This window comes from Solea senegalensis, linkage group LG21 (assembly GCF_019176455.1).
Source record: "Solea senegalensis isolate Sse05_10M linkage group LG21, IFAPA_SoseM_1, whole genome shotgun sequence".
NCBI lineage: Eukaryota > Metazoa > Chordata > Actinopteri > Pleuronectiformes > Soleidae > Solea > Solea senegalensis.
Genome location: NC_058040.1, coordinates 6,778,135 through 6,791,834, shown reverse-complemented (window position 1 = coordinate 6,791,834; position 13,700 = coordinate 6,778,135). Strand labels below are relative to the sequence as shown.

The 13,700-nt window shown below is 41.1% G+C and overlaps 1 protein-coding gene across 2 annotated transcripts in view; it reads left to right on the top strand.

Moving 5' to 3' along the window:
• The window catches only part of lamc3 (laminin, gamma 3), a 101,305-nt gene that overhangs the window by 63,923 nt on the left and 23,682 nt on the right, over nt 1-13,700 (top strand). For both annotated transcript variants that reach the window (XM_044012665.1, XM_044012664.1), the window contains exons 11-12: nt 4,116-4,225; nt 6,959-7,186. In XM_044012665.1, the coding sequence (XP_043868600.1) occupies nt 4,116-4,225; nt 6,959-7,186 (338 nt within the window). The remainder of the gene's footprint in view (nt 1-4,115; nt 4,226-6,958; nt 7,187-13,700) is intronic.

Genomic DNA, 13,700 nt, shown 5'->3' with positions numbered 1-13,700 from the left:
TCATGGCTGATTCATGTGGTAACCTGTGAAGCAGCTGTGTGCTCCCACCTGGTGCTACGATCATTTCAAAATCAGATGAAGAATCGTATGATAGTGTGGGGATTTAGGCAGAATGCGTTGATGAAAGGAGGAGATGAATGGCTTATAGAAGGTGGTATCCATTCTCTGATGTCTCCGCTGTTTATTATCTTTTCCCCTGAAACCAGTAGGCGGGGAGCTTTTATTGCCCTGCTTGTTGCTGTATACAACTACGGCATGGAGGTGTAATTTTGCTGCTGCTGCAAAGACGCCCCATCAGATGCTCAGCCACTTTGTACATTTGTCTGATATAAGTGTGATGATCAGCTTTCATCCTTTCATAAGTCTAAAAGAAGTGTGTAGGGAAACTGCTCATATGAATGCCTTTAAGAGGAACGAGCCCATTTGATAGAGCACCAGCACTAGTGCAGGCATGTGGTCCATCTGGCACTGTGCTCATTTCTGTCATGTTTTGAAAATAAACTGACTTTGATCATAGATCAGGGCCGACTAAATATATTGAACAGAAAAAAACAACAACAACAACACCTATACCAAACAAAATGTTTGGTATAGGTGACTGAACAAAGCACATTATAGGTTTCGTATGATTATCTGTGGTTCATTTATGTTTTAGATACCCTAGCACTTCCGTCTTTGTGCTGCTAGCATCAACTGTCCCTGCCTCACCATGACCACAGCTGTTAAAATAAATATTTAATTTGAAAAACAGCATCACAGATTTATGGATTATATGCAGAACTGTATGGATACACATATCACCGAAAAACAACTGTTGTAACAAAACTAATTAAAATGTCTCATGTCTTTCGGGTAACTGGCAGTAAATGGGGCTCAACAACAGCCTCACTCCAAAGATGCACAGCTTGTGACTTAAAGCTGCAGTACGTAACCTGTAGTGATTGTTGTTGTTCATGACGATGTTATTATTCCGTCTGGTTTTTGTGATGAGAAATTATGTCACAAATCTGTCAAGCAAAACTATCAGACCTGACAAGGGAAGTGTTTGGGTGTATACAGCAGCAGCAGCACAGGTGGGGGTGAAAGACATGTGTCCATGTGTGATGGACACATGTCCATCAAACTTTTCATGACCACGTATTTGTGTTTTCAGACGTACGCCAACCTGTTTTACTTGCGCAATGTTGACGTTGCCTCCTGCTGTCTTGACATGAAACAAATCACTTCCTGTGTGCGGGTGACACGAGATCTGAACGCCACTGCACTGAGAAACACGGAGAGAGTTGTGTGGAGCTGATAGGCTTAATCGCCATTGTGTGACAATGGTTTAATTTGTTCCAAAAAAACAAGGCAGGCTTGGGGCTTTTATGTTGGCCCAATGTAAAATGACTTGTTCAACAATTGACAATGTGTATCAATATTAATAGAGGATTTCATTACAATATGTTTCTTTCTAAGGCAATGACACAATTACATTATTTTAATTGCATGGCCCCATATTTTAAATCACCACTTATTTGCTCACCATCCCAGTGCCTCATCATGTCCTCTCTCCTCATCACACACTGTTTATGTCTTGCTTATTGACTCATTTTATATCGTTATCTCTGTTTTTTTGCTGAGGGTACACACACACACAGGTTTGAACAGCTATTCTTCTTAGGACAGTAGACTGACTTCCATTCATCTGCACAGCTTGTACAAAGCATTATATTTAACCTTAACGATTACCCGAACATTAACCTAACCACAATTCTAATCTTAGTTGCTCAGAAATGAGGTTTTGCATCATGAGGGAACCGATTTTGGTCTTCTTGAGGACTTCTGGTCCTGACAAGGTCGTTTATGCCAGAAAAGGTCCTAAAGAGGTAGCAAATACAAATAAACACACACACACACGTCGGTCCCGTATTCTTTCAGGCTTTTCTCTCATGATAATCTCCACTCATCCTCCACGGAGCAGGCTTAATTACACCGCGGCTCCCTGTGCTCTGCTTAGTGCTGATTAAAAGGGACATTGATGCTCCATGGGGAAAGCATGACATGGAGTTTGTTCACATTCATGCACACTCTGCTTATCGCTGTCTGACCAGCTCCATTACCATGGCTTTCAGGCCCAGTTTGTAATTGCTTCTCTTTATTACCGTGCCTACATGTTAGGCCAGGGAACAAGGACCCGTTGCATCAATGGGAGAGTCTGTGTGGCCAAAGCCAGGAACACACACACACACACAGGCACACACAGGCACACACATTCTCATGTGCACAGTGAATCTAAAACATGTGGAGAAATACAGCCGTATGAAAAACAAGTAAGTGATGCGCTGAGAACAATTGACATAAAATAAAGAGCACTAAGATCCAGGAAACAATGCCCTAACTGTCAGCTCGCAGGAAATCGAGGACCGTCCCGTCCATAGCACTCGTCGGGTAGCATATTGCAACACTTCCAGTTTCTCTTTTTCAGTGACAAATCCAGACTAACTGCACCTGCTGCAGAACTTACGTGTTGGTTTCTTGTTGGCTGTAGTCATTGTGCAAGTGTATCATGTTCTAAGCATCCGTATAGGGTTGTTATCTATAACTGTGAGGTTCATGTGGCTTAGCGGGAGACTCATTCCCAAGGGACCATGAATGTGGGATGCAACGATTAAAGATTTCACAGTGTGATTATTGTCTGAGGAAAAAACGTGGTTTCATGGTTTTACGATTTTTAATGCATTATCTTTCAACACTACACAATCTTGAATTATAGTTCTTTGGGTTTTTCTTTTTGCATTGTCCCCGAGTGGATAACATGTCATTTTTATATTTCATATATATATATATATATTTCATATATATATATATATATACATATATACATATATATATATATATATATATATACATATATACATATATATATATATATATATATATATATATATATATATATATATAGAGAGAGAGAGAGAGAGAGTGTATTTAAGGTGCTGGACCCTTAGGTCACTTTTTGTTTTAAGTTTTGCAGATTGGATAGCTGCCTTGTTGAACAGCTAATCATTCTTTAAGTATCTTAACCCTTAGAACACAGAGTGTTTAGGCTGTTTTTTTTCCCATTACAAGGTTAAAATGTATATACAGAGGCAATGTGCAATATAGCGTCTAATATCCCTTTTTCTCAGCACAATCTATAGGCAAGCTGATCAATTTTTTCTTTTTTTTTCTTTTTCACCAACAATATAAACCTGAGCAAAAAGTACTCACATTTTTTAAATATTTAAATATATAAAATATTTTGCAATGCGTCATAGTTCAAAGGTCGCTGGACTCGTTTTTGGTCTATTTTGTGACTTCTGCTCAATTATCGCTTTTTGTTTGAAAAAATACCTAGCTATATAATGAATCCTAATTTTGACTCACCAATGTATAAGCAGAAAATACACATTTTGTAAAGCCTGAAGATGTGACCTATAAACACACGCCCCCAGGATGTCATTGTGTATTATTCCTATGGCAATTTACCAAGGGTGCACCTCCCACTCCTATACTTTAAACTTGATACTTTTTGGGGTGTAAACAAAGCTGAGTGCTCAGCCCCGCAACCAGGGACTGGGCAGGGGCAATGACCAATGCAGGTGGACCAGTGCAGCTATGTCCATGGACCTGAGGTGTGGTGATGAAAAGTAGATCACTATTTCCAACTGACCTTTTAACAATTTGAACCCTCTGGATTATGTCCACAGAGGACCTGGTCCAAAATCTATTTAATATCAGCTGCAAACCTGATGTTTCAGTGGGAAATTCATAGGAAATACATAATAACAGTTTCCCAGCATCATTTTCCTATTTGGAAGTGTTATCTTTAAGTGTGTTTCCTACGGTATGTATTTATATGGGGAAAAAAAATCTTCATGCTGTTGCTCCTCGCCCTTGAGACCTTCAAACAATAGTGGAGGAGAAAACATAGCATGAGCCGCGTGGAGCTGACACAGCACCGCATGACACCTGGAGTAAAACAGACAGATGTCAGCTGCACAGCCTGACTTTGTTCAACATCCTTCAGCAGATGGCAGCGCTCAGTGATCAAGACCCTGAATATATGTTGATGTTACTCTCTTCTTGTTTCACAGGCTCCACGAAAATGAGAGAAGCTTCAAACCTTCACTGTCTGCCTTTGAGTTCCAGCATCTCCTTTACAACCTGACCGCTGTCAGAATCAGTAACGCTGGCGGTCACAACTGTAAGTGTGCACAAAGTATACCTTTTTCTTTTCGTTTGTTTTTCTTTTTGTCTTTTTAACCCGACTAGCCCATAATTTATGTGTTGTACAGCAGTCAGGTTGTGTATACTTAAATAATATCTTGCACTTGGATGTAAATACTACGTGACTTTATTGCGTATAGCATGACTATTATAAATAATAAATATAAAGGTGCCAAAGACAATTCTAAACCCTTATGTTTCCATCAATAAAAATAATGCATTTTCATCTCCCAGTAGCACAAATTGGTAACTTTGCACCAAACATATTTCCTAACACAACATGAGTGTTTGTGTAGAGGGAATGATTCAACTGTTCCAAATGTGGCTCAGCAAAAAAAAAAAACAGGACATTTATTCCCAGATGTTGGTGACAACTCCTTGAAATCCTCCTCTTATTTTTATCATCAGTGGATAAAAATAAATTCTATTGTGATTTTCAGCAGTGAAAAGCACAGACGTGATCTGAGGGTGTTATTGCCGCTTAAAGCACAAAGAAGCAAGAACAGCTGGCCAAACATGGCCAGCCTCTCAACCTTACTTGCACCCATTTTAATTAGTTGTGAGCAATGCAACACACAATGTTGTGTTGCACATGCAAAAAGACTGAGTGAGCTCTGTGGAGCACCCGAAAGTCAAGTGCACCATTAGCGCTGCATCTATTGCACATCATGGGATGCCTAATGATTTTTTTGTTATCACTGCAGGCTGCATGGAACATTTTTGACATATAAATCCCTTAAAATGTGTCCTCTTATTTTTCTCCCACTCCCTCTCTCATCCCCCTGTGCACCTCAACTCTGTCTCTGCACTGCAGAGATGCTCTCTACAGAAGTATGTGTGTGTGTGTGTGTGTTTTTTAAATGACAGTATTGTCCTTAGTCTATAAACGCAGCTTTCACAGCACTTACACTCAAGGCCCTTCATTTTCTATTCCACAAACACTAGGTCTAGAACAGAAAGCGTGGCAAAATTGGACATTTAAGAGAAATAATTGGCTTAATGAGTTGAAGGTACATAAAGAGACCTTAATTGTTATAGGTAGTGGGGCTGCTGTGAGTGATTCCACAAAATTGAAACTCAAACTGGGCTGACAAGGATTCTTAGAGGAAGGATTGATGGGGGGAACTTGCATAGTGTGACTTAAAGAGAGGAGTTTTTTTTTTAATTAACTGAAAGTGCACATTTTCCCTCACTAAATGGGCTAATAGAATTCAGGGGGTAAAGGAGAATGAAAGGTAGAGGACAAGGAAAGTCTGGAAGAGGGAAGAGGACAGGCTATCCCACTCATTATCCATCAGAGCTGCAAATGAACCAAATGGTGAACGAATGGCTGGATCCGGACTTGTTAGTAGTCAAGTCCATCCCCTCTACTTTCTCACTCCTCGCTGTTTCTCCTACTCTGGTTTCCATGCTTATGCAGCTGCTCATTCACACACATACTGTACAGATATACAACCTGTCTGTCTGTCTGTCTGTCTTGTCTGTCTCATGGGCCAGGGATAAATATAATCTTGTGTTCAGTGGTTGTGATTTAGTGAGCGCAGGGTGAAAGGGATTCAGTTCAGGATGTCCTGCCTCCATCACTATTCATGAGAGAAGAGTGGGATCTCGAAAACCCCGCAGGAGCTGCAAGTCTGACATACCTCCAACGTATCGCCTCGGTCTCCTTTCTTCTAGTCTTGCTCTCCTGCAGTGGTTTATTTATTTGCTATGCCAAAGATTCCCTGGGTGACACGTGTGCATGTGTGTGTGTGTGTGTGTGTGTGTGTGTGCGTGCGTGCGTGGGCACCTGTACACACATGAGCATGTGCAAGTGAGCATTAAGTGTGGCATTTATAAGCACGTGGGTGGATAAACCAATTTGTCTGTTTACTCTGGCGCGTGTGTGTATATAAAATGTAAACACAGGCCAGAACCCATAATGAGTCGGGGAGAGAGGGACAGCACCGCAACAAATGCTAATAACACACTCTTTAATGAGATACAGACACCCACACACAAGCACAGGCACTCGTACACAAACACACACACACATGCACACGCTTAAGCCGTGTCTCTATTCAGGGGCTGGATCCCGTGAAGTGTGCAGCTGAGGGAGAAGACGGAAGTCATGCGCTGTTGAAATGAGACAGTCCAGCCCACACTTCTTAAATTCCATCATGCTGTACACCGAGAGGTTAAACACTGCCCTCTAAAGTTCAAAGTCCTGAATCACAGTTATCCCGCCCCGCAAAGTCTGACTGCTGATTTAAGCTCTAATCAGCCAAAAACGCACATCTAATGTCAAATAAACACATTTAACAGTTGTAGAACTTATCGTAGTAGAATTTAGTTATTTTTTGGTTTGTTTTGTACCAGTTTATTAGTTTTGATTTGTTGTTTTAACAAAGTTTTACAAAAAAAAAAGCATTTCTGGGATAGCCTCAGCTGTGAAGGAAAATGTATCCTTCAATAACGGGCAAATATCGTTACTGCATGAGTAGGAGTCGACGTTTAGTGTGGCAATTGGAGCGGCCCACGGCGCGATGCCGCGACGCATTTTGACAACATCCAAACAAAGAATCCACACTTCACAGGATCTAGACCCTCAGTTGGGACACGGTTATGGACACACATGTACTCTTGAGTCCACGGTGTGGTAACAATTACCAGTTTACTGCTGTCTTGTGTTGCAATTTTGACAAGGCACTCTCCCTTCCTTCCTCTCTAGACACATCCCAGCTCGCTGAAGTATCCCTGACCTCAGCTTTAATCTCCTCTGGTCTCGCAAACCCTCCAGCTCCATGGGTGGAGTCTTGTTCCTGTCCTCATGGATTTACAGGTCAATTTTGTGAGCGGTGTGCTCCAGGATTTACGTGGGAAGTCCCAGGCAAGGGGCCTCTGTCCACATGTGTGCCGTGCAACTGTCACCAGCATGGGACCTGCCACCCAGAGACAGGTAATGAGCGCGACATTTTAAGTATGTTTACCTGTGTCTAAATAGTGAAACTGGTAAATGATAGTAGACATGACACATGTGGTGTCACCACCTTGACAACTAATCGGCAATGTTTCTGTCTCTCTGACTGCTGCTAAAGTAAAAAAAAAAAAAAACTGAAAAAATGAAGCGATATATCAAGCACAGAATAATAAGTAGTCATGGGAATCATTCCACAGCCAGTGAAAGCAGCCATGTAATGTCTGCTATGGCTGAAACCTCAGCCTACAAAGACATAATGGAGAGTAAAGTTTGATAGGTGTTTGCGTTCTACTCTCACAGAGGTGCAAAGCTGTGTTCATGTCACAGAGGACCTTAAATACTAAACGGACATCGACATTTATGTCACAAGTGAGATATCGTTAGCCGAGTTGATGGAGTTATCTGCTAACAATGTGTATCTAGTAACCAAACAAACAACATGGATTTCCCATGTTGGCCAAAGTAAAAGTAAAACTGAAAACTGAAATAAAGCTGTGAAGGCAGCACCAGAAAAACAGTAGATTGTTGAATCCATTGAACACTTAACGTTTTGGAGACAAGGTGAGCATGGACAGACACATACATTACATACGTGACAGATAACCTATGTCTTTTTTTGGTTTGCAGCAGAGCCAGTTGTTGAAATGCTGAAGGTCATTCTAAGATTATTGATCAGTAACGTCAAAAATACCTGTTGTACATGTGAAAAGACTAACTTAACATTTCACAGAGAAACTCTGCTGGTGAGTTTTTCCAGTTGCATGTGAGTCATAGCGATGGGATGCAGTACCTTTCTCCCCGAGGGTGAATGGGTTTCCTCCGTTTCCTCTCACGGTCCAAAAACATGCAGATTTTGAGATTAAGCAAATTGGAGAGTGGTGTGACCCTCATGTGGAGGATAAAGCAGTAAAAGATGGATGGATGGAATGCAGTATAAATAATGGCTACCAAGATGACAATATGAAAAGTATAGGATGCAGCATTTATGGATTTTGACCCATACTGTGTAACAGAAGTCAGGATAGGACAGCATCTCTTGCTCCATTTGTCCATTTCGCTATGCATCTCTTGAAGTACAGTACTACAGTTCTGGAGGAATCTTTTTAAAAATGAATCAACTATTCCCATGTGACTCAAGTTGTAAAATAATAAAAAGAAAATGTGACTCTTGACACACTTGGAGCTTGAGTATGTTAAAAGGATATTTCAGGATTTGTATTGTATTGTATTTTTTTGAGATACTGATACATTATTAACACGGACCTGGCCCGTTCCGTCATTTCCATAAACCGTGCCTGGGAGCCAAATACTTGCTCTTACTGGTAGCACGGCTGCCAAGAGGGACAGAAGGGAAAACAAAACAACTAATACAAATAGGCCTGCTTACTGTAAGTCTACCATAACTTAAGAATTAGTTTGCCCCTTTTTTCTTCTCACTGAGAAACAGCCTTTTCTTTCGGAAAAATGTATAAACGACTTACTCCCACACCAAAGTTCATAGAGGAAATTGGCAACGTTACATACGGCACGCTCGAGTTGTTCATCCCCTGCTGCCTCCATCACTAACTTCAGTTATGTTCTCCTGTGTCTTCAGTGTTTGGATTTACTGAGGTAATACAAACTCCCCAAATGTGGCAGCAGTTGACCGGCAGCTCCTGTGTCCCCCGCAAGCTGGAAACAATGGTTTTCTGTAAGGACTTCTTTGTGCAGGATCATGAGCAGTTTTCAAACTTAGTTTTCATTCATGAAAGGCTATCTCATGGCAAGAGAATTTGGTAAACATATCCTAAATGTTTTTTTTAAATATATATATATATACTTAAGGCATATATATATATTTTATTAAGTCTCTAAAAATGTGTTTTTTTTTCCTTTTGTCACTGCTGGCAGCCATGTTATGAGTAGTGTAGGGAGCAATCGTCTGGCTACCAGGTGAGAGTCAAGACGCACTATCCCTTTAGGAGAGTTTTCACAAAGTGATTTAAAATTCACTATCACTCAAAACATGCTTTTCTTTGTGTTAACAGAAAGGGTTTCGCGCTGCGGTATTATAACAGTATAAATCTGGTCCAAGTTGCTATAGAGCCATTCTCATGAAGCATTCAGCATTCAACATGAGATGAGGGATCATCAGAGGGTGTTTAGACCATCTTTTCTGTCTCTGTGCCTCCGAGAGAGCAGAGGGAACAGAAAGAGATGCAGGCTGTTCGACTGAAGCATTCTTTCTGTCTTTCCACAACTGACATCCAGTCATCATTGCATCAAGAGGAACATCCCTCAGGGGTCTCTGGCTTGCTATCACTCAAATTGAGAGCTGGATGGCTGTACTTAATACAGCAATATGCTCATCTCACACGGCTAATCTTTGCAATAACAGCTAACCTTGATTGAGCATAATTAATGCACCTGACATTTTCGCGGGAGATAACAACAGCAGTCGCGGTACTCTTTCACCTTCATATCTCAGACACCGCATCAAGTAAATGACAGAAGTAAAACAACAGCTGTTGGGTGTGTAAACAAGTCAACCTCAGTGTGGTTATTTTTATGTGTGTATCTGTGTACTATACACATTCTTGTTAGGGTGTTTTTTTTTTTTATCCGCACTATCTCCCTGCAACAGCATTTAACAACTCCCTCCATCTCACCAAGTGCAGACAACTATCCCCTCCAAGGTCTTGCTCTCCATCTTTTATCTTTCCTCAATCTCTCTCTTCCTCTCTTCCTCCCTCTCCTTCCCTCTGACTTAAAGTCTCAGAGATCTGACCTAGTTAGGAGACGCCTGAAGCTTTGGCTTAGAGTGTGTGTTGTATTTGGGGTGCTGAGTGAGTGTCTGCATGTGTGTGTGTGTGTGTGTGTGTGTCTCCGTGTGCATGTGTGAGAGCGTCTGAGATCCGGAAGCAAGTCTGGTATCACCGCCTGCCTGCCTCCCTCCTAATTAGACTTAGAGTTAACCACCTCTTGGCTAATGATGTCTAATTTGCTTGCAGATTTCCCATGTCTCTTATGTCTCTTCTCAATCTGGTGTCTCTCCCTCTTACTCTCACATTTCTGTCAGACTCCTCTTGTTCACGAGACACTCCAGTCAGCAGTCAGCTTTTTGCCGTTTTCTTCTTCCGCCCCTTCCTCAGCTATGATTGCGTCTGCGCCTTCCAATTCACCTTGATGTTGTTTTTAGAATCCTTGACCCATCTAAAGTTTCCACTTCCTAGATTGCATCCTTACTTTCCCTACATGTTTATATTAGGGGTGGGAAAGGCACACTGACTTACAATAAATACTTCATTTACATAGAATTCTGCAGGACAACCATATAATACATCACATAATACACAACAAAATGTCCCTTAAAAGGTAAATTGTGGGTTTTTGGAGAAGTTAAATTGTCTTTACTGCTATCCACCATTTTCCTGCTGTCACCACCTTTTTCAAATACTTAACATCCATTTTCGGGCCGTCGGATATCTCCGCCGCTGGAGCTGGTGCCCTGTAGGGCAGAGGGCTATTTGCAGTAACCCGTGGTGTTTTGCCGCTCGTCTCTCGTTCCTCCTTTCATGCTTCACTGTCCTATCAAATGAAGGCAAAAAGCCAGAAAAAGCCAGAAAAAAACACATCCATTCACATTTCTCTGATACCTGTAATTTGTCTAATTTGTCATACATCTTAATTATAATGTCAGTATTTGGCTTTATTTTATCAATTTCCAAATATCACGCTACATGTCAACGTTATAGTGCTGTATTATTATTATTCCCAGCCCAATTTCAGGTAGCATTTTAACAGCCACACGATTAGATCCATGCCCTTTTTAAGCAGTTCTTAATTTATATATGTTAGGACATGAGGATGCGAGTGAAAGAGCCGAGCTAAAATCCGTTTCAAAGTGTCAGAATATAGAATCTATAGTTTCTTGTTGGTGTTTATTAATGAACTAGTTGAACTGTCGCACATCAAAGTAGCTGTTGTGTACATTGAGCAGCGTTTAGAATCTTAACAGAGTTCATATTTGACAAGTCCCCTCGGGCTGATGATTCATTTTTAGAATCACAGCCACGCTTTTCAGGACGCTTTATAGATATTTACGGCGTCATGCAAAAGATGAATGGGTATTAATTACAAAAAAACACCATGTGTCCTCTGAGTCATGGATCAAAAATCCCTCTTGTGCTGTGTCCTTTGGCACAAATCTCATGGGCTGAATAGCATGAGCTGATTATCAGCAGGAGGGAGCAAGTTAAAATTATCCTCTCTTTTTTTAAATGGGCGATGGCATGTCATCTTCTGAAGACCCCGCTGTCTTGTCTTTTCGTGAAAACAGAAGCAAACAAACTCTTCATTAATCTGTAAGTTCAGGTCAAGGGGAACCATCAAAGTAAGTCGAAGAGAGACACCTTGAATTGTAATCAGGAGGGTGAACCAACCTGCTGTTTCTTCTATCAGAATCTTAATTGCTGTATAATTACGAAGCGACTTGTATCATCATGCAGGGTGTGCACCCACAGACTGAACTGGGGTGTGGTTTATTCACTGGCTGCTGTGGGAAGCTGCAGCCAGTGGTGTTTCATAATCATGATTTATTAACATTCTCTGGGTCGTGTCGGTTCTATTTGCTGTACAGCAACACAACAGATTGGAGATGTTAATATTTGCGGTGGAACATGCAAATTGCGATTTCTGCCGAGCTTTGGCGGAATCAAACGCGTGTCCTTTACGTACGCGAAAAGAATAATGTCTGCGTAGCGCCACTGTGACTTGCCTGGATATGTGCGTCTAACATAATGTGTGTATGAGTGTTTACTGCGCGCACACCATCCATAAAATTGGGCACGAGGTATAATTTATAAGCTCAGGAGAAGCCGCTGAGGACAGTCTGAGGTGATTGTAATGTATAGATAAAATGGAGACAGTCAATTTTCTCTGCAGCTCATAATGTGCGCGAGGGCTCATTAATCACAGAAACAAATGAAACACATGACGCTCTCAACTCTGTTTTCTCTGCTGGACATGAAGCATCAGGGTGCTGTATCAGAGCTCTGTGCTTCCTAATAGACCCCAGTTATTCCTTCATGGTGTCCAATACCAGTGTTTGTCTATTCCACCTGATACAAGTTAAATGTACGCATCTCAAAAACAGCTGTGTAATGTTTTGTGTGGACGTAAGGGTTGAAGTTATTGTTGATATACTCTTGTATATTATCTGAAATTGTATTTTTGACTGAAAAACTGGTCTTGTCTTTGGGTGCAGTGTGAGTCTAACCAGAATTAAAACAAATCATAAAATAGCCACCAAGGGCAATGTTGCTGGTTTCAAAAGAAACCCTTCATTTGAATGGAAGTTGATGGGAGAATGGGTTTATTAACTCACCAGGTCTATTAACATTTTCCCGTGGAGTTCATGATCTCAATTGCTAGTTTCAGCTCTTCTTCAAAAGCACATGATTTTGTAAAATGATGTTTCCCATTTAGAGGCAGAAAGATGATAAAGAACAGTACGTATGAGTTGTACACAGCTAGTATTCTTCAGTAGTTTTTAGTAGTTTTAAAAACATGGCACCAGTCAAATGATTTTCCACAGATGGAAAACTTAATTGTGATGTTTTCTAAATGCTTTGTATTTTATTGGCTACACACTGTAAAGTTTATTTTCATTTATCTTGGCAGTGCCGGCTTGGTTGCCTGAGCGTGCTAAGGGAAGCTGAAACCTTTTTTTTTTAAATTGGCAGTCTCAGACAGTGTGTGCACACTGTCTAATATCTTTATTTATTTGTTTGTTAAATGCATGCTCTGGCTGTAAGGAGATAAGTAAAGGGTTGTGAATACGATCAGCAGGAGAATGTACATGCATTGGTCTTTTTTACACCCATCTCACTTCCTCTTCCTGAAAACTGTCGCTCCTCGTACACCACCACTACAGGCCTTAGCCTGCAACAAATGCAACCCACCAGGGAGATTAGAGGATTGAATAAACCAGCACTACAGCCAATTCCACTCCTCATCAGTTTGTCTGCCTCAACTTTTCTCATAGATTTTTATAACTAATGACCTTAGAGGGCTGAAGATGACATTTAAGCAGGCATGTGGGAAATGCAAGACCTGGTTTCCCCTTTTTCATTGTAAAGCAACCCTTTGTTGGTAAACACTGACTCAGTATCCTCCATTTTTCTCCTTGCAGTATAATGAATATTGTAATGAGCAGCACGTCTGGTCATTTCTTCATCTGTGCCCTAATTGATACAATGAGACAGGTACTCTGGGTGATGGCCTTTATTAGGCTGACTTCACTGTATTTTGCTGCAGGAGCCCCTGGAACTCTGTTCCCCTCCACCGACCAAAGAACAAAAGCAGCTTCAGTTTCTCAGCGTCCTCCGCCGGACTGCAGTGGGTGTGACATTTAGCTATGCAAAGCCATTGTGCATTATCCAAAGAAATTTGGCCCCACACAAATGTCAAAGAGAGAGAAACAAGCATATGCTGTTATGAAACAGAACACGGG